Below are 26,072 nucleotides of genomic sequence, written 5' to 3' on the forward strand. Positions count from 1 at the left end.
AGCGTAGTTTTAATGAGGTGTTGCTTACTTGGACATTTTAGCCTTCAATAAATCCCTTCATGGAGTAACTATATGGACTACAGAATCTCTCTCCCCTACAACTTTTATCTCACTAGGCCATTTAAATTTTTTTTTTTCTGATACTGGTCAAGGGTATTTAAGATACATTTTCCTCCAGTTTTCACCCTTTCCCATAAATATATTTTTCAACAGGGATAGTTTTTTGTTTTTGTTTTTGTTTTTAGAGACAGGGTCTCACTCTGTCACCCAGGCTAGAGTGCAGTGGTGTCGTCATAGCTCACTGCAACCTCAAACTCCTGGACTCAAGTGATGCTCCAGCCTCAGCTTCCCAAGTAGCTGGGACTACCGGTGTGCGCGACCACAACCAGCTAATTTTTCTTATTTTTTATAGAGACTGGGTCACACTTTGTTGCCCAGGCTGGTCTCAAATTCCTGGCCTTAAGTGATCCTCCCACTTCGGCCTCCCCAAGTGCTAGGATTACAAGCATGAGCCACTTCGGCCAGCTTTTCCTCTATCTTTAACCAAAATGTGTGTGTTTTCTATAGGGCCTTATCAGAGGCTACAACATATGTCCAATGTACATCAATTTCCTATTTCTGCCAAGTTACCTAAAGTTCCACCACTCAGAGGCACATGGTCTAAGTCCTCAAAACTAACATTTTAAAACACTTTGCTACAACAGAGCAGGCTTGCAGCCTTCCCAGCAGGACTGAGGGAGTCCTCTCTGCCTCCACCTGTTCTTAGCACAGCCAGTTCCACATTCTAGCATCTGACATTTGTAGAACTCTGTTCCGGAAACCAAGTTTTGTATTAGTTAGGACTCTTAAAGTTGCAGATTTCAGAAACCCAATTCAAACTGACTGAGTTTGGTTTTTTTGGGGTTTTTCTTTTTTGTTTATTGTTTTTTTCTTTGAGACAGAGTCTTATACTCTGTTGCCTGGGCTAGAGTGCCGTGGTGTCAGCCTAGCTCACAGCAACCTCAAACTCCTGGGCTCAAGCAATCCTCCTGCCTCAGCCTCCCAAGTAGCTGGGACTACAGGTACGCACCACCATGCCCAGCTAACTTTTTCTCTTTTTAGTAGAGACAGCATCTCACTCTTGCTTAGGCTGGTCTTAAACTCCTGACCTCAAGCCATCCCCAGCCTCGGCCTCCCAGAGTGCTAGGATTACAGGTGTGAGCCACTGTGCCCAGCCCAAACTGGCTGAGTTTGAATTTTAAAAATAAATCTCTTGGCTCCCAACCTGGCAGGGAACGGAACCCTTGGCCCTTCTGATTTCAAGATTGTTCTTTTTTAAGCACCAAAGGAGGCAAGAAAAGCTTCATCTTCTCTGTCGCACCCCTTTAATAAAAGGATTTCTTCTATAAAATTTGGATTCAGTAAAAAGGCTGTACTTAAGGACTTAGAAGAACATATGTGGCCTTAAGGCCGCAGGTTTCCCACCCCCGCAGGACTTTCTTGGGCACAGAAGGGTCCAGGGGCTTCAGGAATCAGTTTTCTTCCCTTTTCTCAGCTCTGTTTTCTTTTCTTTTGGTTTGATTCCCAAGTTTTTCTCATTTTCTGGCAAAATGGCCCCAGTCAGCTCCAGTGTTATGGCCTACCAGATTGTTACCCCCAGGGCAGAAAGTCAGTCCTGGCCCCTCTTGGGTTCTGGGCATAGCTCTGAGCCAGTTACTAGCCAGAAGGATACAGCGATCTGATTGCCAGTCCTGTGTGCATCACCCTCGTCTAAAATTGGGGCCACGGTCAGCCACACCAAAACAGTATGGACTGATATGGAGGGGAGCAGTTTTCTCCAAAGGAAATCCAACTATGTACTAAGGTTACCACATTTAGCAAATAAAAATATAAGACGCCCAGTTAAATTTGAATTTCAGATCACCTTGGTGATCCCATAGGGAAATATACTCAAAATTTACTTGTCCATCAGAAATGAAATATAATTTGTATTAAATATAATTTAATATAAAGTAAGTACAGGATGCCCAGTTAAATTTGGCTAGACAGGTCACGATAACAGATGTCCTCTATATTGGTCCATTGTTTTACAGTGTGAAGAGCACTAGACCAGAAGTCAGCTGCTAATTTGTCAGGTAACCTTAGGCAAGTGACATTACTTTGTCATAGTTTTCTCAGTAGTAAAGGTGAGTTTCAAAGCCCTGCCCTGCCGCCCTCACTGGGAGAGGGGAGAAGCACATGGCAGCTGATCCCAGTGCTTTGAAGAGAAAGCCTCCAGCGCAGTGACAGGCAGTGTGACATACCTGTGTGGCGAGAGAATCGCCCAAGGAGATTCCCACACGCCGTCCTGTCCAAGTGGATCTTTTGCCTTTTTGTATTTTTAAAGTGGATTGTTCTGATGCTCTTTCCACTGACCTGTTAGCACAAGGAGACAAAGCAGAAATCTGATGTGATTTCCTGTGACCCAGGGCCAGCCCCTTCATCAGATTTCAGGTTCAAGGATCCAGCTACAGGTTCAGGAAACCCACAGTTTGTCAGGTTGTGTCAGGACCCCAGCTGCTGGGCTGGGCATTAGCCACATATAGAAGAGTTACATAGATTCCATCGTGTGTAGAAAAGGAGGTATATTTAAATAAATTTAAATATTTAAACAAATTCAAAGGTTTGCCTGCACACCATAGACTGTCTCCAAAAGGATACCTAAGAAACCGGTCGGCCGGGCGCGGTGGCTCACGCCTGTAATCCTAGCACTCTGGGAGGCCGAGGCGGGTGGATTGCTCAAGGTCAGGAGTTCGAGACCAGCCTGAGCGAGACCCCGTCTCTACTAAAAATAGAAAGACATTATATGGACACCTAAAAATCTATATAGAAAAAATTAGCCGGGCATAGTGGCGCATGCCTGTAGTCCCAGCTACTCGGGAGGCTGAGGCAGTAGGATCGCTTAAGCCCAGGAGTTTGAGGTTGCTGTGAGCTAAGCTGACGCCACGGCACTCACTCTAGCCTGGGCAACAAAGTGAGACTCTGTCTCAACAAAAAAAAAAAAAAAAAAAAAAAGAAGAAACCGGTCCCGTGGGCAGGCTGTCTTTGGGGAGAAGAGCTGAGTAGCTGTGCAGAGGCTTGGGAGACAAACTTCACTGCATTCCTTTTTGTCACTTTTCCACTTTGAGCCGTATGAATGTATTGGCTCTTCAAGAGAGCAAATTTAAATTTGTAAAAAAAAAAGAGCATGCAAACATGATTTCTAGTCAAAAGGGGCTTTTGACAAAGATCCTTTAGGCACAGTCTGATTACCAAAAGGAACCCTCCACCAAATATCCATGGGGAACACATCACCCTCCTCTCCCGTCCCAGAGAGGCGGCTGCTTTGGGAAGGACATTTCTGGGCTGGGGCAGGCCTTGCTTGGGACCAGTGGCCAACAGAGCCGGAGACTTGGGACAACTGCATCTGCCTCCCATGAGGAGGAAAATGTGCGCAGCATGGGGTCCGCACGTGTGGGACCATGGAGTCCAGATCCATTCGGGCATTTCACTGAGAGGCTCCTTCCCCGAGACTCAGCTCCTGTGGTTTCTCATTTGACTTCTTATGGTAATGTTTAAACTAACAGAAAAGTTGAAATAGTACAATGAATAACAATATGCCCACCACTAATCTCAACAATGGTTAACTTTTGCCATATTTGCTTCTTACCGCCCTCTCGTATTATATATAGATATGTATATATGTCTATTTGTGTGATTAACAAAGTTGTAGAGACTATGACACTTCATTCCTAAGTACTTTAGTATGAGTTTTCTAAAAATAAGGACATTTCTTACCATGATCATATCCAAGAACATTTACCATTTTAAGTGGGTTTTTTTTCCAAATCAGGGCATCTAGAACAGTCTCCCCACTTGTTTTTTTAATGATTTTTTTAAGAGACTAAGTCAGTTGTCTTATAGATTTGTCTCTGTTATTTCCTTGTGGTTTCATTTACTGCTATCTTCTATTTCTTGTAATGCTTAAAAACCGGCAGATAGTCCTAAAGGCTTGATTCGTTTCCAGTTAAATTCCTATGGATTTTGATCTCCGCGTCTCACAGCCCAGGGCATCCTCCGAAGGGCCAGCATTTGGGTGCAGTGGACTCTGCAGAATAGGGCCGACTTCTCTGTCCTTGTCTTCAAAGCCTTCATCCTCTGGGGGGAACATTCTCCTTTTAGATGAGGAGTGAAGGCTTGGCTTAGAGCCAGGGACCTAACACATTATTTATTATTATGTTATTAATAGTGGCAATTAGTAATTGTCAATCGACAGCTAATGATAGTGCCATTAATAATGGCCACCACCTATTGGGCAGCCTTCTCTGCTGGCACCGTGCTTGGCACGTTGCGTATGGATTTCACGTAGTCTTCACAACAGCCCTGCGGAACACAGGCATCAGTACTCTCGCTGTACCGGTGAAGCAGTGGTGGCTCAGAGAGGTTAAACCAAGTGAGGAGCTGGACTGTGGCCTGCGTTGACTCCAGAATTCATTCTGGTTTATGTTCCTAACTTTCGAGTCCCTTAACTGTGGCATCTGTTGAGTTTCTTAGCAAGCAGCTGATTGGTAATAGCAAACACTCATGTCGTGCTCACCACATGCCAAGAACAGTTCCAAGGGCTTTATATATTTTATCCTTAACAGCTCTGTGAGGACCATCTCAAGATGAGGAAACTAAGGCACAGAGAGGTTAAGTAACCCGCCTGAGATCACACAACTAGAGAATGGCAGAACTGGGATTCAGATCCTAGCAGTTTGGCTCCAGAGTTCATGCTCTTAGCCAAGCACTATTGTTTAGACCAAAAGGGATTATGAAAGGCTATTAGGAAGCTCACAAGATCTTTAAGAGGGCCAGGGATCAGGCTTGGAGGCCAGGTGGCTGGGAACAGTGCCCAGACCACACTCTTCCAGCCAAGACAAAACAGCCAGTGGCTTCCACCTTGGGGTGGCGGGAACATTTGCGTGGGGGATGTAGGAATGTATTCAAAGGTGCGGCGCCACTGCAGAGCATTATGAAGGGTTTCATCTCACTGGTTAATTTTCGAAACTTTTGGAGTTTGTTGAAATAGCACACCATGTTCTAATCCTCTTTCTCTCAGGGGACTATATTCCACGCCAGGTGCAAACCTGGATTAAGCAGTATCGAGCCTCAGAAACCAGTACCATCCCGGCGATGGAGAGGCTCATCGAGTGGCTGCCGCTCCATCTCCCCCGTCAGCAGAGGACCACGGTGGTGCACGGGGACTTCAGGTAGACGTGGTGCTAGGGGAGCTGAAGATGATGGCAAGGGCATTTGACAGGGAAATGAAGCCGTTGGCTTTGGCCCAGTTTATGGTTGGGAATTACTCCCAGCACAGAGCGTCTCCCTGTGCCTGGCCTTTTAAGGCAGCGTTTCTCAGCCTCGGCTCTGTGACATTTTGGGTGTGATAATTCTTTGTTGTGAGGGCTACCTGTGTACTATGGGATGTCAAGCATCATCCCTGGCTTCTACCCACTAGATGCCAGTAGCACCTCCTCCCCCTACAAGTTGTGACAACAAAAATATTCATAGACATTGTCCAGTGTCCCCAGGGAGGACAGTATCACTCTCCCTTGAGAACCAGTGCTTGCAGATAAGGCAGAGTGAGGTGTCTCTTACCTCCCATGGGGTCGGGTGATGGACATTCCCATTGGGCGTGGAGTGAAAGGAACGAGAGAGCGGACACGGTCTTCTTGGGCTACATGGTGAGTCCGTAGTGTGGCTAAAACCGGAACTTGGACGTGCCTTGCATCCAGCGTGAGTGTCCAGCTTTATCTTGTCTCTTGCTGTGAAAGCTGCCCACAAGGCACTTGGGTAGCTTTTGTAATGTTTTCTGCTTCCCAGCAGCGCCTGGAGGTCTGCTTTTGAGCTGAGCATGCCTTATTTGGGCCTCTGATGCACTTGGTTGTTTTCTTGCCCATCTGGAGAACTGTGCCTTTTATTAAACAAGACTAGACAGTAAAGGCTTAAAGTCACTTCCTTTCATTCCAAATGAGATTGGCCTTTCTTCACTGGCTTGACCTGTGTCACTCGTTCCTGGCTTCTTCCTTTAGCCACCTTTGGGGATCCCCCTGAATGTGAGAGTGAACAGCAAGACTTTCTCTGTGTCATGTGGTTGTCCATAAGAGTATGCTGTATCTACTCTCGTGTCAGTCCCTGGCTGACTGTACCAAGGGATTTCCGCACACTGCCTTGAACTCGGCGCGCGGCTGGGCTGCAGCTGGTTCCTCCATCCAACTGCTCCCTCCACATGGGACTCTGGAGCACCAGCAGCACTCTCCTCGCCAACCACTGCCACCCATTTCCTTTGGTGGCCTTGGTGTCACCAGCCTACAAGAGCTGTTCCGTGGACCTTGTCTTTGCCTCTTTTTGCATCTCAAGTGTCCATAAATGTGATTAAGCACACAGTGGGCAGGAGACATCCAGCTGTGGCTTGAGCACCTCCTCCCTTAGCTATAATGAAGTATGATCATTTATGATGGTGCTTTCAGGAAAGACGGCCTCTAATTTTAGACAGTATGCTGCCGTTTATAGATGTCACTTACAGTCAAAGGGGTTTCCATCTGTTGACAGGTGGAGGAACATTTCTTCCATCTCCTAGAGCTGATCAGTGGTGGTAGGAGCATAAACTGGTACAAATACGCTAAAAAGAAATAGCCAATAACGTAGAAGATGGGAATAGGTGACAGCTCATAATTCCTCTTCTGGAGAAGCATTTGCACCTGCATGCCAGGAGACTTGGACAAAGATGGTCCCATTGGTCATGCCTGTGATTGTAATACATGATAAATTGTGATTTGGTCATACGCTGGAATTCTAATTTTTAGTGAGTAAAATAAAGTCGTCATAAATAAATCTCAAAAAGATAATGCTGAGTAGAAAAAAGTAAGTCCTAGGCTATGCATGGTGGCTCATGCTTGTAATCCCAGCAGTTTGGGAGGCAGAGGCAGGAGAATTGCATGAGGCCAAGAGTTCACAAGTTCAAGACCAGCCTGGGCAACATAGCGAGACCCTATCTCTAAAAAAAATAAAAAATAAAAAAAAGTTCCAAAAGGATATATACAGTGTGTATAAATTTTATGTAAATTTTAGAAGAATTGAAAGACCACTGTATGTGGTTTATAGGTATATGCATAGATAAGAGACATATAAAAATATCTGAGATGTTAATATATACCAACTTCAGGATAGCAGGTTTTTTTTTTTTTTTTTACTTTTTTACTTTTAAATTTTCTTTACGCCTGCTGCAAAGAGAAAGCAAGGATAGCAGTTATTTTTGAGGAAGGAGGGAGAGGAAGGGGGTGGAGGCCATTAGCTACATCTATAATTTTTTAAAAATCTGAAGCAAATAGAGAAGCAGGTATGACATCTGTTAAATCTGGAAGACGGCCACATGAGTTCTATCACTCTGTATTTTTCTGCATGTTGATAATTTTTCTTTTAAATAAAGTATGCATTAGAGAGAGCCACGGCAGGAAACAGGAAGACTCAAAGCGGCCATTTGAGAAGAGTTTAACGCAGGGGTGTGGCGTGGCTTAGAGGAGCCAGGGAGGAGCAGCGTGGAACCCCGGGGCCAGCAGCAGTGGGGAGCAGTTACCAGCCCTAGGTCTGAAAGAGCAGACGTGCGCTCCGGGTTTTACTGCTGCGTAACAAACCACTCCAGCCCAGGGCTGTAAATGATGACTGATTATTTTGCTCAGGCATCTTTGCAGTCTGGGGACAGGACAGCTTGTTTCAACTGGGGTGGCTGTCAGGCTGGGGCTGAGCTAGCATGCTGGCCCTGGGGCAGAGAAGACGTGAACAGCTGGGCTCCTCAGGTCTTTCTGTCTCTTTGTGGTTTCCCACATGGTTTCTCCAGCATGGTGGCGCCTGGGTAGCTGGACTTGTTATGTGGTGACTCTGGGCCCCAAAGGTGTGTGTTCTGAGAGAGAGGGGGCCGGCGGAAGCCCTATCACTTTTTTTGACCTCGTGCAGTCTCGGGAAGCCCTTAGCATCACTTTCACCTGCATTATATGTGTTAGAAGTGAGGTGCTTCCGCGGGGGAAGAATTAGACTCTACCTTTGGTGGGAGGAATGTCAAAGAATTTGCACACCTATTTTAAACCCATCACAGGGAAGGAGTAATTCCCACAACCCCTGAGAGGGCAGCGCTGTGGGGAGCTCTGCCTGGCCAAAGCTGTGGCCCTCAGTAGAGAGGGTTGCAGCCACCCGTCAGCTGTCTGCAGAGCAGGAGCTGGGGAATAAATAACCAGGCCCCCTTCCTATCCCCTGCTGCTGCCTCCGATTGCTGAGTCCGGCTGGAAGCCAGAGAGCAAGGGAGCCCTGGGAGGAGGTGCAGAGAAGCAGGGAAGGCAGGGAGTGGGCCTGGAGGAGCAAACTGACCGTGCCCCGCACAGAGTCCGCCCTGGGGGTCAGTTTCCTTAGAGTTGTCTCTCCTTCCTTCTGTGCCTTTGCAGGCTCGACAACCTGCTGTTTCATCCAGAAAAGCCAGAGATCCTTGCTGTCCTTGACTGGGAACTTTCTACCTTAGGCGACCCCCTTGCCGACGTGGCCTACAGCTGCATGGCTCACTACCTGCCATCCAGTTGTCCTGTGCTGAGAGGTAGGAGCCGCTGCTGGGGACAGAGAGGGACAAGCCAGCTCCGTTCTGCAAGCATTTGGAACAAACTCGGCTGCAGTAGTTTGCGATTGGGCTGGGGCGTGAAAGTGAGGTCCTGATAGTTTTGGTAAAAACTGTCATTGGAACACATTCCTATCACATTTGGGGGGCAATGAGCGTAGGCTGTATGTTAAGTGAAAAGGAAGCCTGCGGAAGCCCCTCATGCTTTCACACAGCTGACCTCTACTTAGAGTTTTAAATTAAAAATGTGCTGATTGCAAAAATATTAGAGGTACCATGATAGCGACCACAACAAAAAACAGTTAAAATCATTAGTAGTCCCAGAGATAACCACTCGCTGACATTTCAGTATCCATCCTTGTCATCTTTTCTTCTATGTATATGTACGTCTTTCAAAACAAAAATGTGTCTATATGATTTTATGACCTGCTTTTTTCACTTATTTGTATACTTTGGACATGTTTTCATGCCATTAAGTATTTCTCCTGCAGCATAATTTTTAATTAGAGCATAGGATTTTGTTGTATAGAATTAAGACATTTTGGTTTAATTCCTTTTTGGATATATATTAGTTTCTAATTTTTTTAAATATTACCTCATCCTTACCCCCACAAAAAAAGGCAATGAGCATCTCTGTAGTAATATTTTTGCTTCTGTGTAAAAATATGTACAATTAATTCGTAGGAATGGAATATATTACATGCTTCTAAATCATGAAAATGTCACAAATGGAGCAAATCAGTGAAATTTTTAAATTTATTGTAATTACCTTTTCCACAATTTGGTGGGATCTCTCTTTCAATGCCATTTTTAATCAAATGACTGGGTGAAGATTATGTGCACCCACCTGAGCTGTGGTCCAGGTGGAACTGGAGGACCCCATTCCTTCCTTTACTGTCACTGTAGGCTGAAACTTTAGGAGCCCATTTGTGAACAATAAATGCCTGGATTCCCAGCCATCTGAGGGAGGAAGAGCTACTGAAATCACAAGCTAACCCTTGAACTAGTTGTGAAACTAATTTCCAAAGGACATAGTGATTTTCAAAATGTAAACACCCTCCAGCCACAGTGTAACATCATTGACTGCCCAGGAACAACTCTGTCTTTTTCCCAGGTTTTAATGACCATGATTTGACTCAGCTGGGAATCCCTACTGCAGAGGAGTATTTCAGGATGTACTGTCTTCACATGGGGATCCCTCCCATTGAGAACTGGAACTTCTATATGGCTTTCTGCTTTTTCCGTGTGGGCGCCATCCTGCAGGGAGTCTACAAGCGATCGCTCACAGGTAACAGGATGGCGGCCCCCAAGGGCCAGCCTGAGTGTGAGTCACAGCCAAGATGGGCTTCCACCTTTCTCACCTATGTGTGAATATATCTGAAGGTTACATTTCCAGAATTAGAAGAGGCTTTGGAGGGACTTGTTTGGCCAGGATTCTGTAAGATTCAGTTAACCCAACCATTTGTCATATATATATTTTCTGTAAAACATTTAAACTTGTTTTCTAATAATTAAAATAATGCACAGATTTTTTTCAGTTAAAGGATACATGCACATGATAAAAATTCAGTCATACAGAAGAATATAAAATTATTTTCTGGCTGGGCACCGTGACTCACACCTGTAATCCTAGCACTTTGGGAGGCTGAGTCAGGAGGATTACTTGAGGCCAGGAGTTTGAGACCAAATTGAGCAACATAGTGAGATCTCATCTCTATAAAAAATGGAAAAAAAATTAGCTGGGTGTGGTGATGCTCACCTGTAGTTCCAGTTACTTGGGAGGCTCAGGCAGGAGGATTGCTTGACCCTAGGAGTTGAAGATTGTAGTGAGCTATGATGATGCCACTGCACTATATATAGCCTGGGAAACAGAACAAGACCCTGTTTCAAAAAAAAAAAAAAAAAGAAAAAGGAAGAAAAAATTATTTTCCATCCTTCCCAACATTGTTCCTGAAAGATAAGGGTAACTATTAAGAGTTTCTTGGACCTGCCAATTTTTTTCTGTATATCTGTCTTCTTTCTCCTTCTCCTAGTTTTACACAAATGTGATTAGCCTACATGTGTTTTTCAGATCTGTTTTTTAAATCTTTTATGCTTAAGAATTTCTGTGGAATATTTGTGTGTGTGTAAATATATTTGGGTATTTAACAACCATATAGGGCAAATTCCTTGCTTTGTTTTTCACTTAACAGTATTTCACAGAGACCTTTTCATGTGAGTATGTACAGAGCTACATCATTCTTTTTGATTTTTATAGGGTATTCCAATGTATGGATATACTATAGGTTATTTAGTCAGTTACCTGACTGATGTCCATATAGATTATGTGCAGATTTTTGCAATTACAGACCGGGCTTGGTGGACATCCTTTCTCATATATGTGTAAATATATCTGAAGGTTAAATTCCCAGAATTAAAATTGCTGTGTTAAAAGCATGTGCATTTAAAATTTGTACAGGTGTTGACAAATTGCCTGGTAAGAGGATTGCTGTCAGCAACACCCCAAGCTTGCTGGCGGCACGCACTCTCAGCCGGGTTGCCAGATTCTTCTGAGAGAGTCAGTTGTGGTAGGGAATTGACCGTTCATTCACAAGCATCTGAGTCCTACTAAGCACCAGCACTGTGTCAGGTGGTCCTGGAGCTACAAAGCTGTGAGCAAGTGTCCAGAGAAAAGTCAGTGTCTGGAGAATCTCCAGTTTACCCTTACATCATCTGATAAGCAGGGTTCCCAGTTAGCAGGAATTCCTAGAGATGATATTTTTCCCTCCTTTGCATAGCATCAGCTCTAAGCCACCATTTCTCATTTTTGTTATGGCTTTGCAGTAAAAACTGACCAGAAACATTTAATTGAACAGATGGCTGCTAAGTCCCTATGGTGATGAACAGGCCTGATGGCCTCTGACATTCCCTAGTGCTGCGAGTTCTCTCTGTGCCCTGCTCCAGCGCCCTGGGGATAGCTGAGTAGGCTTTGCCCACTAAGAATTACCCATTTTAGAGTCTCCCCACTGGATTGTTCTCCACCTGCCTATCGGGCAGGAAGCCCTTCGGCACATCTCTAAGATCATGTGGACTGTAGGCTTGGCTTCAGCCTTCTCTTGGCTGGGAAGCGAAACACCCACGTTTGCCACCACACAGAAAAATAGGTGTGCTGTCCTTTCAGGCCTTTGCTCCTCTGATCCCAATTGTGCACTCCCTTCCCTCCCACCTGGGAAGCCAGCCAGACACACAGGACGTGGCTTAGTTTTCTCACATAAAAATAGCGAAATCCACTTTTTGAAAAAATAGTATAAAAACATTCGATGAGGGAGAAAAAACCCAACGGTATGAACATAAGTGTTATTTCTGTACATTTGTCTTCTACAATTAGCTGTTAAAATCTTTTTTTAAAAAATGTGAACAGCTGAGATATGTGACACTGCCCTAGAAAAGTGGAGTTTAGAGAAGGGGTATCTGTTTCCAAGGCGTTCTCCCTCTGGTGTCACTCGCAAGAGACTTCAGGCCATCCATGGATTGGGCGGGGGAGGAGAGGACAGCAGGCGGCAGATTCACAGGTGATTGGTGGCTGCAGACATTTAGAGTCCTCATAGATGGCCGCTGAAATTCTAGAAAGGATGAAGCGCTTACGACTGCAACTTAAGTGGACGCCGGTGACGTGCTCTTATCCTGGGACTACATTTGGGAAAGTATACCGGAAGCAATAGCTTTAAATCAACCCAAGCCCATGCAAGTGACTTTCTCGGAGACAAAGCAGCAGTCTGAGAGCAAGATCCAACTAAACAGAAGAAAATTAAGACTGCACCTCATACTCTGTTAGAAGAAGAAAATCATGAATAACAATGAGTTCGAGGGGAATACCTTTCCCTTCGATGTGCTGTGTTCAGTCTGAGCGACAAGGGAGAGAATTGCAGTCACCAGCCTCGCTGTGCCACTACAGCACGGCGGGTGGGTGTCTGGGTCCCGACTGACTTCCCAGGGCTTAGATCCATACCCAGCACCCAGAAGATACTTAGTAAAGACCTGTCGAGGTCCAGGGGGCTGATTCTCTGCTGGGGAGCAAAGAATTTGGTTCTTAACTCAGTAAGGAATAGTGTCAACTATCTTTAATGCCAAAGCTGCACAAAAATGCCTTTCTTTTGAGAACTACCAATTGACGGTGGCAGGAGCTGGAAGAAAAATGGGCCTCTGTGAAGATCCCATTTATTGACATAAATACAATGAGGGAAACAGGCTTTTGGAGACATGGAAATGCTGAAACTAATCCAGGAGCACTGGCTGTGAAAAAGCGCACTCTAATGAGAACAATATATGTGTAAAAACAAGGATGGTCTCAGATGCAGTGCTCTGAGTGTAAGAGGCCAGATTGAAAGGGCCACGTCCTGTATGATGTGTGTGTTTATGTATTATCCCAGAAGAGACAAACTATAGGAACAGAGATCAGTGGGTGTCAGGGACTGAGGGGTAGGGGTGTTAAGTATAAAGGGACAGCAGGGAAGTTTGAGGGTGATGGAAATATTCTGTATCTTGATGGCAGTGGTGTTTACTTGACTATGGGTTTGTTAAAACTTACAGAGTTGTACACTGAGAGGTGTATGTACACTATATCTTAATTAATTTTTTTCGCTCTGTTGCCCGGCCTAGAGTGCCATGGCATCGGCCTAGCTCACAGCAACTTCAAACTCCTGGGCTCAAGCGATCCTCCTGCCTCAGCCTCCTGAGTAGCTGGGACTACAGGCACACGCCACCACACCTGACTAATTTTTTCTATTTTTTTAGTTGCCCAGCTAATGTTTTCTATTTTTAGTAGGGACGGGGTCTCGCTTTTGCTCAGGCTGGTCTAGAACTCCTGACCTCAAGTGATCCTCCCGCCCCAGGTTCCAAGAGTGCTAGGATTACAGGCATGAGCCACCATGCCTGGCCACTTAATTTTTTTTTAATGTGGAAAAAAAGTTTAAAAAAAAATAGTCTCAATGCACGTATTAAAAAAATAAAAAGAGACAGTGAGAGCAAAATAGAGTTCTGTGTTGGTTGTTGATCCAGAAAATGTGGTGCCTATAAACCAGCCATTCCTCTAATCAATTGTGGCACTGCTGTTACCAGTTTCATAGGAGGGGTGGTCTAGGATAACGCCCGATTTCTTATAGCCCACTGGTGACAGCAGAAGTGGTTTGGGATATTGCTGATTAAATTTAGTTTCTTTAGGAAAGAAGAAATTAAGAGCAGGGGAGAGGCAGACCTGAGTTGGATTTGGCCCTGAGCCCACTAACTTTCCAGCTGGAGTGGCTCACCTTCCTCTCCAAGTCTCGGTTTCCTTGTCTGCAAAGTGCAGTGTAAAGCAGTGTATTGCTCTGGGAATTCCGTGAGCTGTAGTAATAGCTCTCAGCACACTGTCTGGTACATGGCAAGTGCTCAGCAAACAGTAGTAGCTGCTGAAGTAACAACATTATACGTTAGCATTATTATGAAGGGTTGTTTGGGAGTAATCACTGTTTTTCTTTGATTCTGCTTAGGGCAGGCAAGCTCAGCAACTGCCGAACAAACTGGAAAGCTGACTGAATTTATGTTTAACCTGGCATGGGATTTTGCCATCAAAGAAGGGTTCCGGGTTTTCAAAGAGATGCCGGTCACAAAACCGTTAACAAGGTCCTACCATGCGTGGGCCGGTCCACGGTCCCCGCTGAGCCCCACATGCACGAGGAGTTACAGCTCTGTTCCAGAAGCTTCCCCAGCTCATGCCTCAAAGGGAGCTCTGGTGATCTCTCCGGGGGGCCTTCCCCCGCCAGTCAGAGAGCTGTATGAGCGGCTGGAGCGCTTTATGAAGCAGCGTGTGTACCCTGCAGAGCCAGAGCTGCAGAGTCACCAGGCCGCAGCGGACAGGTGGAGCCCCGCCCCACTGATAGAAGATCTCAAGGTAAAGCAGCCTGTCGTGAGGCAGTAAGACCTTGCTGACACGGCAGACCGTCAGCTCGCCCTACCGGGCTCATCTGTGCCCTTCCAGGCAGGTAGGATACAGGAGAGCTGAGTCGAATTGTCTTTGCTTCCATCGTCACCGGAAACAGCCAGCTCTCCACGACTCAGTTTCCATCTCGCTCTCGCTGTGTGACCAGGTCACAGTCCGATAGCTCAGGTGTGAATGAGCAGCCCAGACAGAGGACTGCTGTGTCTGTGGCTTAGGAAGCCGGGACAGGTGGGCTTATCTTTTTTTTTTTTTTTTTCCGAGACAGAGTCTCACTCTGTTGCCCAGGCTAGCGTGAGTGCCGTGGCGTCAGCCTAGCTCACAGCAACCTCAAACTCCTGGGCTCAAGCAATCCTCCTGCCTCAGCCTCCCGAGTAGCTGGGACTACAGGCATGCGCCACCATGCCCGGCTAATTTTTTCTCTATATATATTTAGCTGTCTATATAATTTCTTTCTATTTTTAGTAGAGATGGGGTCTCGCTCTTGCTCAGGCTGGTCTCGAACTCCTGAGCTCAAACGATCCGCCCACCTCGGCCTCCCATAGTGCTAGGATTACAGGCGTGAGCCACCGCGCCCGGCCTGGTGGGCTTATCTTATACATATTTGAATTACGTAAATGTGAAGCAGTGTGCTGTATCAGTTAATAAAGTATCTCTCTACAGAAACCATAATGTCACAGCCAGAGGGCCAAATTGCTTGTAAATTGTGTTTGCATGTCATATGTTGTCTCACGGTGATGTTTCTTCACCTGATGAATAGAAACACCTGTTTCCTTTGTTGGGGTTACCCTTGGATTGTGTTAGTTTTTAAATTATTTGAGATCTTCAGGAGCATAATGCAACCATCATATGTTTTTCTAAAAAGGAGCATTATCAGGCTGGACTCGGTGGCTCATACCTGTAATCCCAGTTCTTTGGGAGGCCGAGGTGGGAGGATCAATTGAGGCCAGGAGTTTAAGGCTGCAGTGAGCTATGATCAGGCCACTGCACTCCAGCGTGGGGGACAAAGCAAGACCGTATCTCTAAAAAAAAAAAAAAAAAAAATAGCATTATCAGTTTTTTTCTAGTTACACACCTATCACAAAATCAGAGCTCAAATGTGATAAAAGGACATCATATAGAAGTAAGAGTTCTCTAACCTTCTCTGCCCTCCTAGATAATCACTGTCAATGATTTGGTGTATTGTGCTCCCAGCTTCTTTTTTCTATAATATACTAACATATATTATTATTCCTATGTTAGGATGGAAACGTTCTAGATAGTCAAATCTTCCACTTGCTTTTTTTAATTAAGTAAAGTGTCAGCTTTCCACGTCAGCACACGGAGGGAGCACATCCGAGGGGTTCCACAGTGGGTGTACCATGATTTGTCTAACTTAACCCCTGGCTGAGGGACATCGTGGATGTGTCTCAGTTGGCAGTCTGGGCGCAAGCCTGATGGCACATTAATGCCATCATTAATGTGTGAAATGCCCTTTCCCCTCACGTGGGCCAGCACGCGTGGTCCTTGGCCATCCGACACGAGGCCAGCTGCACAGAAGCATTAGAACAGCAAATACTCATGCAGCGAACACTTTCAGATGCGAAAATGGATGCTTACTATCTTGGTGAACATTCTACTTCTAGTTATACCAGAATGGAATCATAATGTTAACTAAGATTTTTGGGTAGAGTGATGAAATTATAGCTCATGACTTTTATCCAGTTGTGATTGCTACGCATACATTTGGCTATTTACCACAGATATCACAAATCCTGGGAGGTAAGCATTATTATCCTCCATTTAAAGGAAAGGAAATAGATTTGTGCACAGTGTACAGCAGGGAATCATAGCACCTGGATTCAGATCCAGGCCTGCAGGCTCGAATTCTGTGGTTTCATTTTTCCCTCCTCCTGCAAGCAGGTGACTGGATTCATTTCCTCATCTGCTGTTCCTCAGAGCTTCTCTCACTTCTTCCTCCCTTCTAGAGAACCTGCCCTTCTCCTTGGTCATTGCAGTCTGAGCCGATTAGCTCAACACAAATAGGGAGACATATGTATGTACTGATTCTGGAAGCACATGACATTGAGACCAGGCCAGCTGGTGACCTCCGCAGTGAGAAACAGCAATGACAATGATTATATCCATAATGACTAATATTCATTGCAACCTGCCAGCTTCTGTGTTGGGCTCTTTCTGTTCTATGTGTTATCTCATTTAATCTTCACAACAACCCAGTGAGGTGGGTGCTGTGGACCCTGGTCGGGTTTGGGCTGCCCAGTATCCATGCCCCCTTCTGTCAGGGGCAGCACCCTGGTTTTACCCAGGGGCATTCCCTCTCCCTGCCTTTGGGTATAGTCTGCCCAGTCTGACAGAACCGGCAGTCACCAGCCCAGCCCTCCCTGGCTAAGAAGTTGTCACGGGAGCCATGCAGGCCTAGCTAGACTCTCTCTTCCTGGAAGTGGAAGAGTGAGCTGTGTTTTCAAGATAGAAGACAGTTGGTGCTCACTCATGCCACAGTGGGATGGCCCCAGCAGGATGGCCAAGTGTCCTCTCCTAGTGCCATCCTCTGGGCTGCCCTGATCCATTTCCCAGACTCCTTCTCTAATCTCCCTGTCCAGTTTGAAAGCCCCTGAGAACCTTCCCATTCAGTTCCTTTTTCCCTTTAGTTAGTCACAGTCAGCTTCTGTGACTGCAGCCCTGTAGTCCTGACTGTTAGGGTGGTGGTCACATCCCCATTTCATAGATGAGGAAACCGAAACACAGAGATCAAGCATCTGGCCCAGAGTCTTCCAGCAAGGCACAGCAGGGCCACTGTCCTAAAACCTGAGCCCCCAGCCCCAGGACAGACTTCCTAGCTGCCCAGCCCAGAGCTACATTCTGGGCTCCTCGTCCCAGGAACAAAGTTTTACCTCATAAAGGAAGTTTGTTCCGGGTATCTCTTTACTCACCATATAAAAGCAGCCGGGGCTACAGCCAGAGGTACTGGCCCGAGTTCCTATCACATGTGTTGAAGGATCCTTCAGTCTGCTGTGGTCATGGTGTGTGTTCTAATAAGATTTATAGTTACAACAACACTAATGATAGTAACGGTGAAATCTGGATGTGTGGGGGTGTCCGGGACATGGAGACGTGGGGGACCTGGTTGTTCCCTGAGGCCTTCTCGTGTCTATGGCACCTACAGATCCGCGGGTTTATCTCCAGCCCAATGGCCTGGACTCGTGTCATTGTTTTTGGCACATACTGTAGCTTTGGCTGTCTGCCTTATTCCCGCCAGTCCCTTTCATTATTTTTCATGGGTCCAAATAAAATTAAATCATCCACTGTGGTTCCCTGACTTATTTTTCCCACGGTAGGAGAAAGCCAAGGCCGAAGGACTTTGGAACCTTTTCCTACCCTTGGAGACTGATCCCGAGAAGAAATACGGGGCAGGACTGACCAACGTGGAGTACGCACATCTGTGTGAGCTCATGGGCACGTCTCTGTATGCTCCTGAGGTACCTTCTTTAAAGTCTTCCTTAGCATGCAAGGATATCCTGGTCTTCTGTGAGAACATCTCCCCTCGCCCGCCAGTCACTCTCCTGCACAGGGACAAAGAGTGGATTCAGGAACATTAACTCAAACTTAAATTTCTTATAAGGGCTGGCACAGTGGCTCACACCTGTAATCCCAGCACTTTGGAAAGCTGAGGTGGGAGGATCGTGTGATACCCAGGAGTTCAAAACCAGCCTGGACAACATAGCGAGATCCCATCTCTACAAAAAATAGAAAAATTAGCTGGGCATGCTGGTGCACATCTATAGTCCCAGCTACTCAGGAGGCTGAGGCAGGAGGATTGCTTGAGTCCAGGAATCTGAGGCTGCAGTGAGCTATGACTGCACCACTGCAATCCAGCCTGGGTAAGAGTGAGACCCTGTCTCAAAACAAACAAAAATAAAATAAAATAATAAACTTCTTACAGGGAAGGAGGACAACTGTAGGCAGGTGGTTGGAGCCGTAGTGAGAAAGCAGCTCAGGGCTGGGAGTTGCTCAGGAAGACAGAGCCACGTGAGCCTGCAGCGCCCCCTCCAGGCTCCTTTCTGTCAGACAAAGAGGGCTCTATGGCTGGGCTTCAGGGGCTCTGAGATACTGTATTCAAAATGCTGTGTGTCTGGGCATTTCTCAGGGAAAGGAAGAACTCGTGAGGTTATCAGAGGGCATTTGAAGTTACAAATATGGGTGTGAGAGTCACTGTTGTGCTCTTTTTCCTTTTCAGATATTTAACTGCTCTGCCCCCGACACGGGGAACATGGAGCTTCTGGTGAGGTATGGCACCGAGGAGCAGAAGGCCCGCTGGCTGACCCCCTTGCTGGAGGGCAGGGCCCGCTCCTGCTTTGCTATGACCGAGCCCCAGGTACCTCACGTGGGCCACTACCCACTTGCCAGGTCCCATGGGCGACACTAACTAGAATGTGGCAGCTCTAACTAGAATGTGCTCTCACTCAGGTTGCCTCTTCAGATGCCACCAACATTGAGGCTTCCATCAGAGAGGAGGATCGCTTCTATGTCATAAATGGTCACAAGTGGTGGATCACAGGTATTTGGCCTGAAATTCCCTTTTCAAGTGCCCATCATCGAGTCTGTACTGATGGGCATGTCTCTCGGTGCCTGGTAGTGGCCAGCTTCTTTTTCAGTTGTCACAAAGGAGATTCTGTCTCTTTGTGCTCCTGGCAGAGGCAGCAAACCCTTGGAGAACAAGAGGGTACTGCACGGCGTGCGCTGTTCTCAAGGGTGCCGTTTCACAGGGGTGGGAACATCCCCAGATGACCACACATGACTCCAGAAATCTCTTCACTCACCCTGCTCTCTTCATTCTGCCTTGGGAAGCTCCCTTTAGAAGGGGAGTCACTTCCTCGGTGGCTTCCCCCTGCTCCTAGATCAGGTGTGTTGCATCCTCAGGGCTAATGACAGTCCTGCCATTTATGGGGCCTTAGGGAGTCACTTCCCTAGTGTGCTAGCCCCCAGCTGCCAAGTAGGGAACCCAGAGTTAAAGGTTTGTTTGATTCCAAAGCCTGAGCCCAAAGCCACGATGTTTACACCGCCTGTGGGCACAGAGCAGAACAGACTGGCAGTGACAATGTAGCAGTTTGCAGCCTCTTATCTCTAAATTATATTTTCAGCTCTGCATGATGCTTTTTAAAAAACTTGCTCTTATGATGTTGGATTCATTCCTCACTGGGACAAAACCCAATTTGCTCTTATTTCTGGTCAAGAGCCTTTAAATGCACAGCTGACTGCGTGACGTCTCAGAGAGCTCTGTCTGCTTGCTGCATTCCCTTTCCTGGGCCAGGACTGCGTGTGTAAAGAGATTTGGTGGCCCTAGTGTCAGATGATTGGGGTCTGTCTCTCTCCTTTCCTGGCAGGCGCCCTGGATCCTCGCTGTCAACTCTGTGTGTTTATGGGAAAAACAGACCCGCACGCCCCGAGCCACCGGCAGCAGTCTGTGCTTCTGGTTCCCATGGATACTCCAGGGATAAAAATCATCCGGCCTCTCACAGTGTATGGGCTGGAGGACGCTCCAGGTTCGACCCCCTTGGGGCGGGTCACCCTGGGTGGGTCTGGTCCCTGGGAAACGGCTCTGGCAGCCTTTGCTCTCGTTCATGCCTTGCCATGTCCCACGTGGAAGGGTATGATGACATTTGGAGGGCCACATGCTCCTGCCTTTCATTTCCATACATGCATACCAACCATATAGACAGATTTCAGACAGGCATTTATGCATTTTTTTTTCCTCTTTTAAACTTAGAATGTAAGCAGGAGTCTGTGACACAGGAAGCCACACAGGGCAGAGGCAGGAGGCAGGAAGTGGACTCCAGACCTCTTCCAGGCCCCAGCGTGGACAGCTGACCTCCAGGCCACAGCCTCAGTTTGGTCCTCTTGCTGGGGTTCTCTGCTAACAATGTACACAGTGTTACCTTCAGTGTTTCCATAGGATCAGTATATCAGCAGAGGCACAAACTATTGGGGCATTCGAGCTTAGGGTGGCATCATTATGTTTTCATGAAGGGAATGACGGAATATCCATTTGCCATTATAAACCAGTGATTCGTTTTCTCTCTGTAATAGGCTCCTTCCTGCCGTCCCTTTCCCTTTAACTGTGACCCAGTTAAAAGCTTAACTAACTGGGTTAGTTAAGCCGGCAGTTTACCCAAACAGAGGCAAGGAGGAAACACATCCAAGGGAAATGGGTAGGGCTAAAGGTGATCCTTTGGGTATTTCAGGTGGCCATGGTGAAATCCGATTTGAGCACGTGCGTGTGCCCAAGGAGAACATGGTCCTGGGGCGCGGCCGAGGCTTTGAGATCGCCCAGGGCAGACTGGGCCCCGGCAGGATCCATCACTGCATGAGGCTGATCGGGTTCTCAGAGAGGGCCCTGGCACTCATGAAGGCCCGCGTAAGTGCTTCTCTCTGCTCCCAGAACTGACCCAGAACCACAGCTGGCTCCTTTACTGTCAGACGTCAAATCCTACCTGTCTTCTGAGAGCAGACCTAGCGGGCAAAGCAAGGTGATGTCCTTGCCAGGAAATTGTGTTCCAGTCTTTGCTTTGCGTCTGCCATGTTGCTGCAGTGTGAATTCAGAGTGGGATGGGCCCCACCCTGTTGAGGTGACCAGAAGCAAAAGGCCAGGTTCCAAAGCCCAAAGGGTTATGGGCTGCCGAGAGCCACTCGCACTCCTAGCACATGGTTAAAAATCAGACACCAGGGAGAACCCATGGTGCTTGTTTTCATCCCTGGAGTTCCAGCATCTGGCCCTGTGCTACCCTCCTCCCCGGGCATGTCCAGAAAACTTTGTTCTGCTGTGACCCCACAGAGGTTGGAAGCCTGCATAAAAGAGCCACTGCTGGGGCGGGAATTCAAATTGGTGGTAACAATTTCACAAAGGTGAAGCAAACCCTGAGACCAAATGTCTCTCCATGCAAAGAACAGAGGCAGTCCATGTGTTTTGACTACTGAGCAAACTGGGGATTTACACCCTTTTGCGTTGAGACGGACCAGGTCTTTTTCCTTTGAAAATAAAATGCTCCTCCCTGAGGACTCAGGTATGGCGCTTCAGCCCCATACAGCAATAACGCTCCCATCGACCTCCCGGCAGAGCAATTAGACCGTAGGTATGAAACGTCTTTAGAAAGTGCTCAGTGTTAACATGACAGCTCCACTCAGGTCTTGGTTGCAAAGGAGTAATTAGGAATCTACCAAAGATTTGCTGCTAGGAGGTTCTCTGCAGCACTGATTCTAACAGCAAAATGTTAGGAACAACCTATGAGGCTAATGGACGACTGGCCAAATAAACCACAGATGACAGGCAGTGAATCCAGAGTGACGCTAGAAAGATATCCAGCAAATATTAACTGTAAGTGACTAGATGGTGGGATACTCGGTGTGTTTTATTTTCTTTTTTTGTTCTGAAAATTGATAGTTTTTTTTTTGCCATGACATATATTATTTGTGTAAAAATCATTTTTAGAAAAATAAATAAAACGAAAACAAAGAATACTTAGTTTTCCCATACCTTGGTGTTCAGAGCTTGAAATCCCCGTAAGGCCCACAAGGGGGCTCCGTGCTCCTGACAGCACGCGTGGGACGCTGCGCCGCGGTCAGCAGAGGGCGCCCTCGCCCTGCACCAGGGGAGGCGCCCATGTCACTTCCCAAGTCCCAGGAGCCGCTTTGGGCCAGATGTTGCTCAGATCTGAAAGAACTGCTCTTGCTTGGCAGCTGGGCCTGCCTGTAGGTGGCTGGAATTGCTGGAATAAAGGGTTGTTAGAAGTGATCGTTATAGGCACCACGTGGACCGTGGCTGGGCTCGCTCTGCTGCATGTGAATTGTCTCATGTGTCCAGACCACACTGGCAACTTGGCAGATGAGCTGCACAGTCCTGCTTTCGCTCTCCTCCCCTGCCCTCTCCTGTCTGCTTCCTTCCACTCACCTCTGCAGGCCACCAGGCCCCGTGCCTCTCGAGGCTAGTGTGTCCCCAGCCCCGTGTCTCCTGTGTGACAGGTGAAGTCCCGTGTGGCCTTCGGGAAGCCCCTGGTGGAGCAGGGCACGGTGCTGGCAGACATCGCGCGGTCGCGGGTGGAGATCGAGCAGGCCCGGCTGCTCGTGCTGAAAGCTGCCCACCTCATGGACGTGGCAGGAAATAAGGTAGGAGGCAGAGGGCACCTGGGAGAGGGCCCCAGAGGATGGAGGCCAGAGGTCGCTGTAAGGAAATCCATTCTTTCTCATTCAGCAAATAATGGGGAAAGAGCTTGGCTTCTTGACATTGAAATCTTTATTTCAACTCTACTTAGAACTGTTTGGGCAGCTTTTTAAACATAGAAAAGGCACAATAAAAAAGGACCAACCTTTCTGTTTTACTGACCTGGTGAACTTCTTAGTCTGAGATAGTGGGCCATGCGGGGCCATGTGGCCCCCAGTCAGCCCTGGCCTCCCAGGGCATGCTGGTGCAGGTGTCAGGCAAAGAAAGAGTAGGAAGGGAGAAGGGACCTTCTCCTGGCCTTATTCCAAATATACAATTAGCCAAAATAGAAGCTTATTTCCCAGTGTGACGTTTTCTTTAATTAAAGCTCTCTCTGGTTGGGGGCAGTGGCTCATGCCTGTCATCCCACTTTGGGAGGCCGAGGCAGGAGGATTGCTTGAGGCCAGGCGTTTTAGACAGCCTGAGCAACATAGCGAGACCCCATCTCAACAAAAAAATTTTAAAAATTAGCTGAGTGTGGTGGTGAGCATCTGTAATCCTAGCTACTTAGGAGGCTGAGGCAGGAGGATCGCTTGAGCCTAGGAATTCAAGGCTGCAATGAGCTATGATTTCGCCACTGAACTTTAGCCTAGGTGACAGAGCAAAACCCTGTTTCTTAAAAAAAAAAAAAAAAAGGCTCTCTCTAAGTGCCTGTCATGGCCAGGCACGATGTCTACACAGACCCTGCTTTGTCCAGCTTTCTGTTGGACAGCCTCCACTCCCAAGAACCTCAGCGTTGAGGGGACGACCCAGGCTCACAGTTCTTGGTTCTTTGATGCTCTAGTGCTGGATGTGGTGGAGGCTCTCAGGTGCCTCCTGAACACCCTGACCCAGTGCAGATCCTTGTAGTTGTTTCCTGGCCCCCCGGCTGGCCTTGGTTCACTGTGGCTTGGAGATGGAGCTGAGCAAGGCACAGCCCCTCTCCCCTCCACCTCCTCTCTATGCTGGCCACATTCCCCACCATCTGGGAAGGTGCCTACACTTTCGAAGCTGTCCTTTACCAGGCATTTGCTTCACATCTTAGGACATCTTTTTTTTTTTTTTTGTATTTTTTTTAGAGAGTGGGTCTCACTCTGTCACCCAGGCTAGGGTGCAATGGTGCAGTCATAGTTCACTGCAGCCTCCAACTCCTGGACTCAAGTGATCCTCCTGCCTCAGCTTCCCAAGTAGCTGGGACTGCAGGCATGTATTACCATGCCTGGCTAATTTTTTCCTATTTTTTGTAGAGATGGGGTCTCACTATGTTACCCAGGCTGCTCTTGAACTCCTGGCCTCAAGGGATCCTCCTACCTCAGCCTCCCAAAGTACTGGGATTACAGGCGTGAGCCACCATGCCTGGCCTCCTCTTAGGAGGTCTTGAGTCACCCTTGAGCTGACATCCCATGAGACCTCAGAGCCTCTGTTTTGAGCCCTTGTGTTACGTTCCTCTCTGTGAGTCTGATCATTCTTCCAAGATTTCTGCCCTCAGGTCTTTTGTAACCACCTCTTCTCCTTTTCCTCTCAGGCTGCAGCTTTGGACATAGCCATGATTAAAATGGTAGCTCCCTCCATGGCCTGCCACGTGATTGATCGCGCTATCCAGGTGAGCACAGACTGGACAGCTGGTTTCTCTGAACTCTTGACACCAGATGTGAAGCCCTCTTGCCTTCGGTGGCCCAGCCTCCTGGAACCCTGACAGGGCCTTTATTGCCCCCTCACTGAGCATGCAGTTTTCCTTAGAGGGGGACCCCATCCCACCCCCATTTTGAGTATGAGGAAACAGAGGCACAGGAAAGGGAAATGACTTGTCCAGGTCACTGAGCTTACAAGGACCTGGGTCTTCATGACCCCGGAGCACAGCCTCTTACCTGTGCGGAGGCCTCCCTCTCAGATCTTAACAGCTGGCCCCAACACAGAGCAGAAGCCACCCGCAGAGCAGATTTGGTGAGTCCATGGGACGGCAAGCTAGGGCCCCCTGAAGTCTCTGGATTATTAGTTATCATATCACGTAGATGTCATAGAGGGCCCCCAAGGGAGATGACTGCTATGAGCTGTTACGGGCAGACCACAGGCCTTTGTTCTGGGGCCCTCAAAGACGAGGGCTCACCGAGGGCTTCCTCCCCTTCCCGCCCTGTGTCCGCCAGGCCTTTGGAGCAGCGGGGCTGAGCGGCGACTACCCCCTGGCCCAGTTTTTCGCCTGGGCCCGAGCACTGCGCTTTGCCGATGGCCCTGACGAGGTACACCAGGCGACAGTGGCCAAAATGGAGCTGAAGCACCGCACTTAGACCTTGGGGACTGTGGAGGCCGGATGTCCCTGCTGGGCCAGCCATGCCCAGAACCACAACTGGCAACTGCTTTGAGAGGTCTGCCGTTTGGGGTCCTTCACCCTGCCCAGCAGCTGTCCTGGGACAGTCGAGGTGCACTCAGCCTCTTCAGGTCTCCACAGAGGACGTTTCTGCGAGAAGCCTGGTGTTTGCGTTTCGGACAAGGAGGAGGGCATTGGCTGTGAGCTGAGCGAGTTTCGGGACAGAGCCTGAAAAGCTGGTCTTTGGGCTCTTGGTGCTGGGCTGGCAGCCCGAGCCGCCCTCTGTCTGGCTGTGAGAATCTGGACATGTCAGGAGCCAGGCAGTGCGCCATGCTTGCTGCGGAACCCGTGGCCTCCTGTCCCTGGCAGGCAGGGGAGCAGCCACCGGCGCCATGGCCTAAAGGCCCAGGGCCACAGGGCTCCTGGGAAAATGGAATGAAACTAAAATCTTGAAGCCGCTGGCATCTAATTTTCTTCATTTGATTGTCCATGGCACAGAACACTAATTTAAATGTTACTTTGGAAAGGGGCTGTGGGGACACAGAAAAATAAGAAAATATATCTCGGAGACTCTGTGGACTTTCTGTATTGTACAAAAGGCACCGAGCTTAGAGGCTCCACCTCGGCCCCTCCGTCTCAGCACGTTGGTCACCTCCTCCTCCTCACACTTGTGTGTCCAGGATCCTGGCCACTGCCTCACCCCCAAACTTTGGGGGGGTCGCAGATGCCATGAGTCCTGCCAGGTTCCGAATTGGCCACCTTCTGTCACTGCTTAGTTCCACACTCTGTGCTCATATAAATGTCCCCAGAGGAGCTGTGGCGATGTGTGTGAGGCCCCTGCAGCCTCCACACTCCTCTTTCTGCTCTGTGCGGACAGAGCATTTGGGGGCACGTGGGCAATACACCGGCACAATTTGGAGAGCGGAGTTCTCTGAGGAAGGTGGCA

The 26,072-nt window shown here is 47.9% G+C and overlaps 1 protein-coding gene across 3 annotated transcripts in view; it reads left to right on the plus strand.

Annotated features, from left to right (window-relative positions):
* Positions 1–25,823, plus strand: part of ACAD10 (acyl-CoA dehydrogenase family member 10) — a 54,893-nt gene extending 29,070 nt beyond the window's left edge. For all 3 annotated transcript variants that reach the window (XM_069497360.1, XM_069497359.1, XM_069497361.1), the window contains 12 exons: positions 5,099–5,249; positions 8,475–8,620; positions 9,753–9,926; positions 14,146–14,546; positions 17,927–18,067; positions 18,826–18,963; positions 19,056–19,146; positions 19,973–20,131; positions 20,831–21,003; positions 22,605–22,748; positions 24,347–24,424; positions 24,966–25,823. In XM_069497360.1, the coding sequence (XP_069353461.1) occupies positions 5,099–5,249; positions 8,475–8,620; positions 9,753–9,926; positions 14,146–14,546; positions 17,927–18,067; positions 18,826–18,963; positions 19,056–19,146; positions 19,973–20,131; positions 20,831–21,003; positions 22,605–22,748; positions 24,347–24,424; positions 24,966–25,106 (1,937 nt within the window). In that variant the 3' untranslated portion in view covers positions 25,107–25,823. The remainder of the gene's footprint in view (positions 1–5,098; positions 5,250–8,474; positions 8,621–9,752; positions 9,927–14,145; positions 14,547–17,926; positions 18,068–18,825; positions 18,964–19,055; positions 19,147–19,972; positions 20,132–20,830; positions 21,004–22,604; positions 22,749–24,346; positions 24,425–24,965) is intronic.
* Positions 25,824–26,072: the final 249 nt, after the last annotated feature.

This window comes from Eulemur rufifrons, chromosome 21 (genome assembly GCF_041146395.1).
Source record: "Eulemur rufifrons isolate Redbay chromosome 21, OSU_ERuf_1, whole genome shotgun sequence".
NCBI classification, from domain to species: Eukaryota; Metazoa; Chordata; class Mammalia; order Primates; family Lemuridae; genus Eulemur; species Eulemur rufifrons.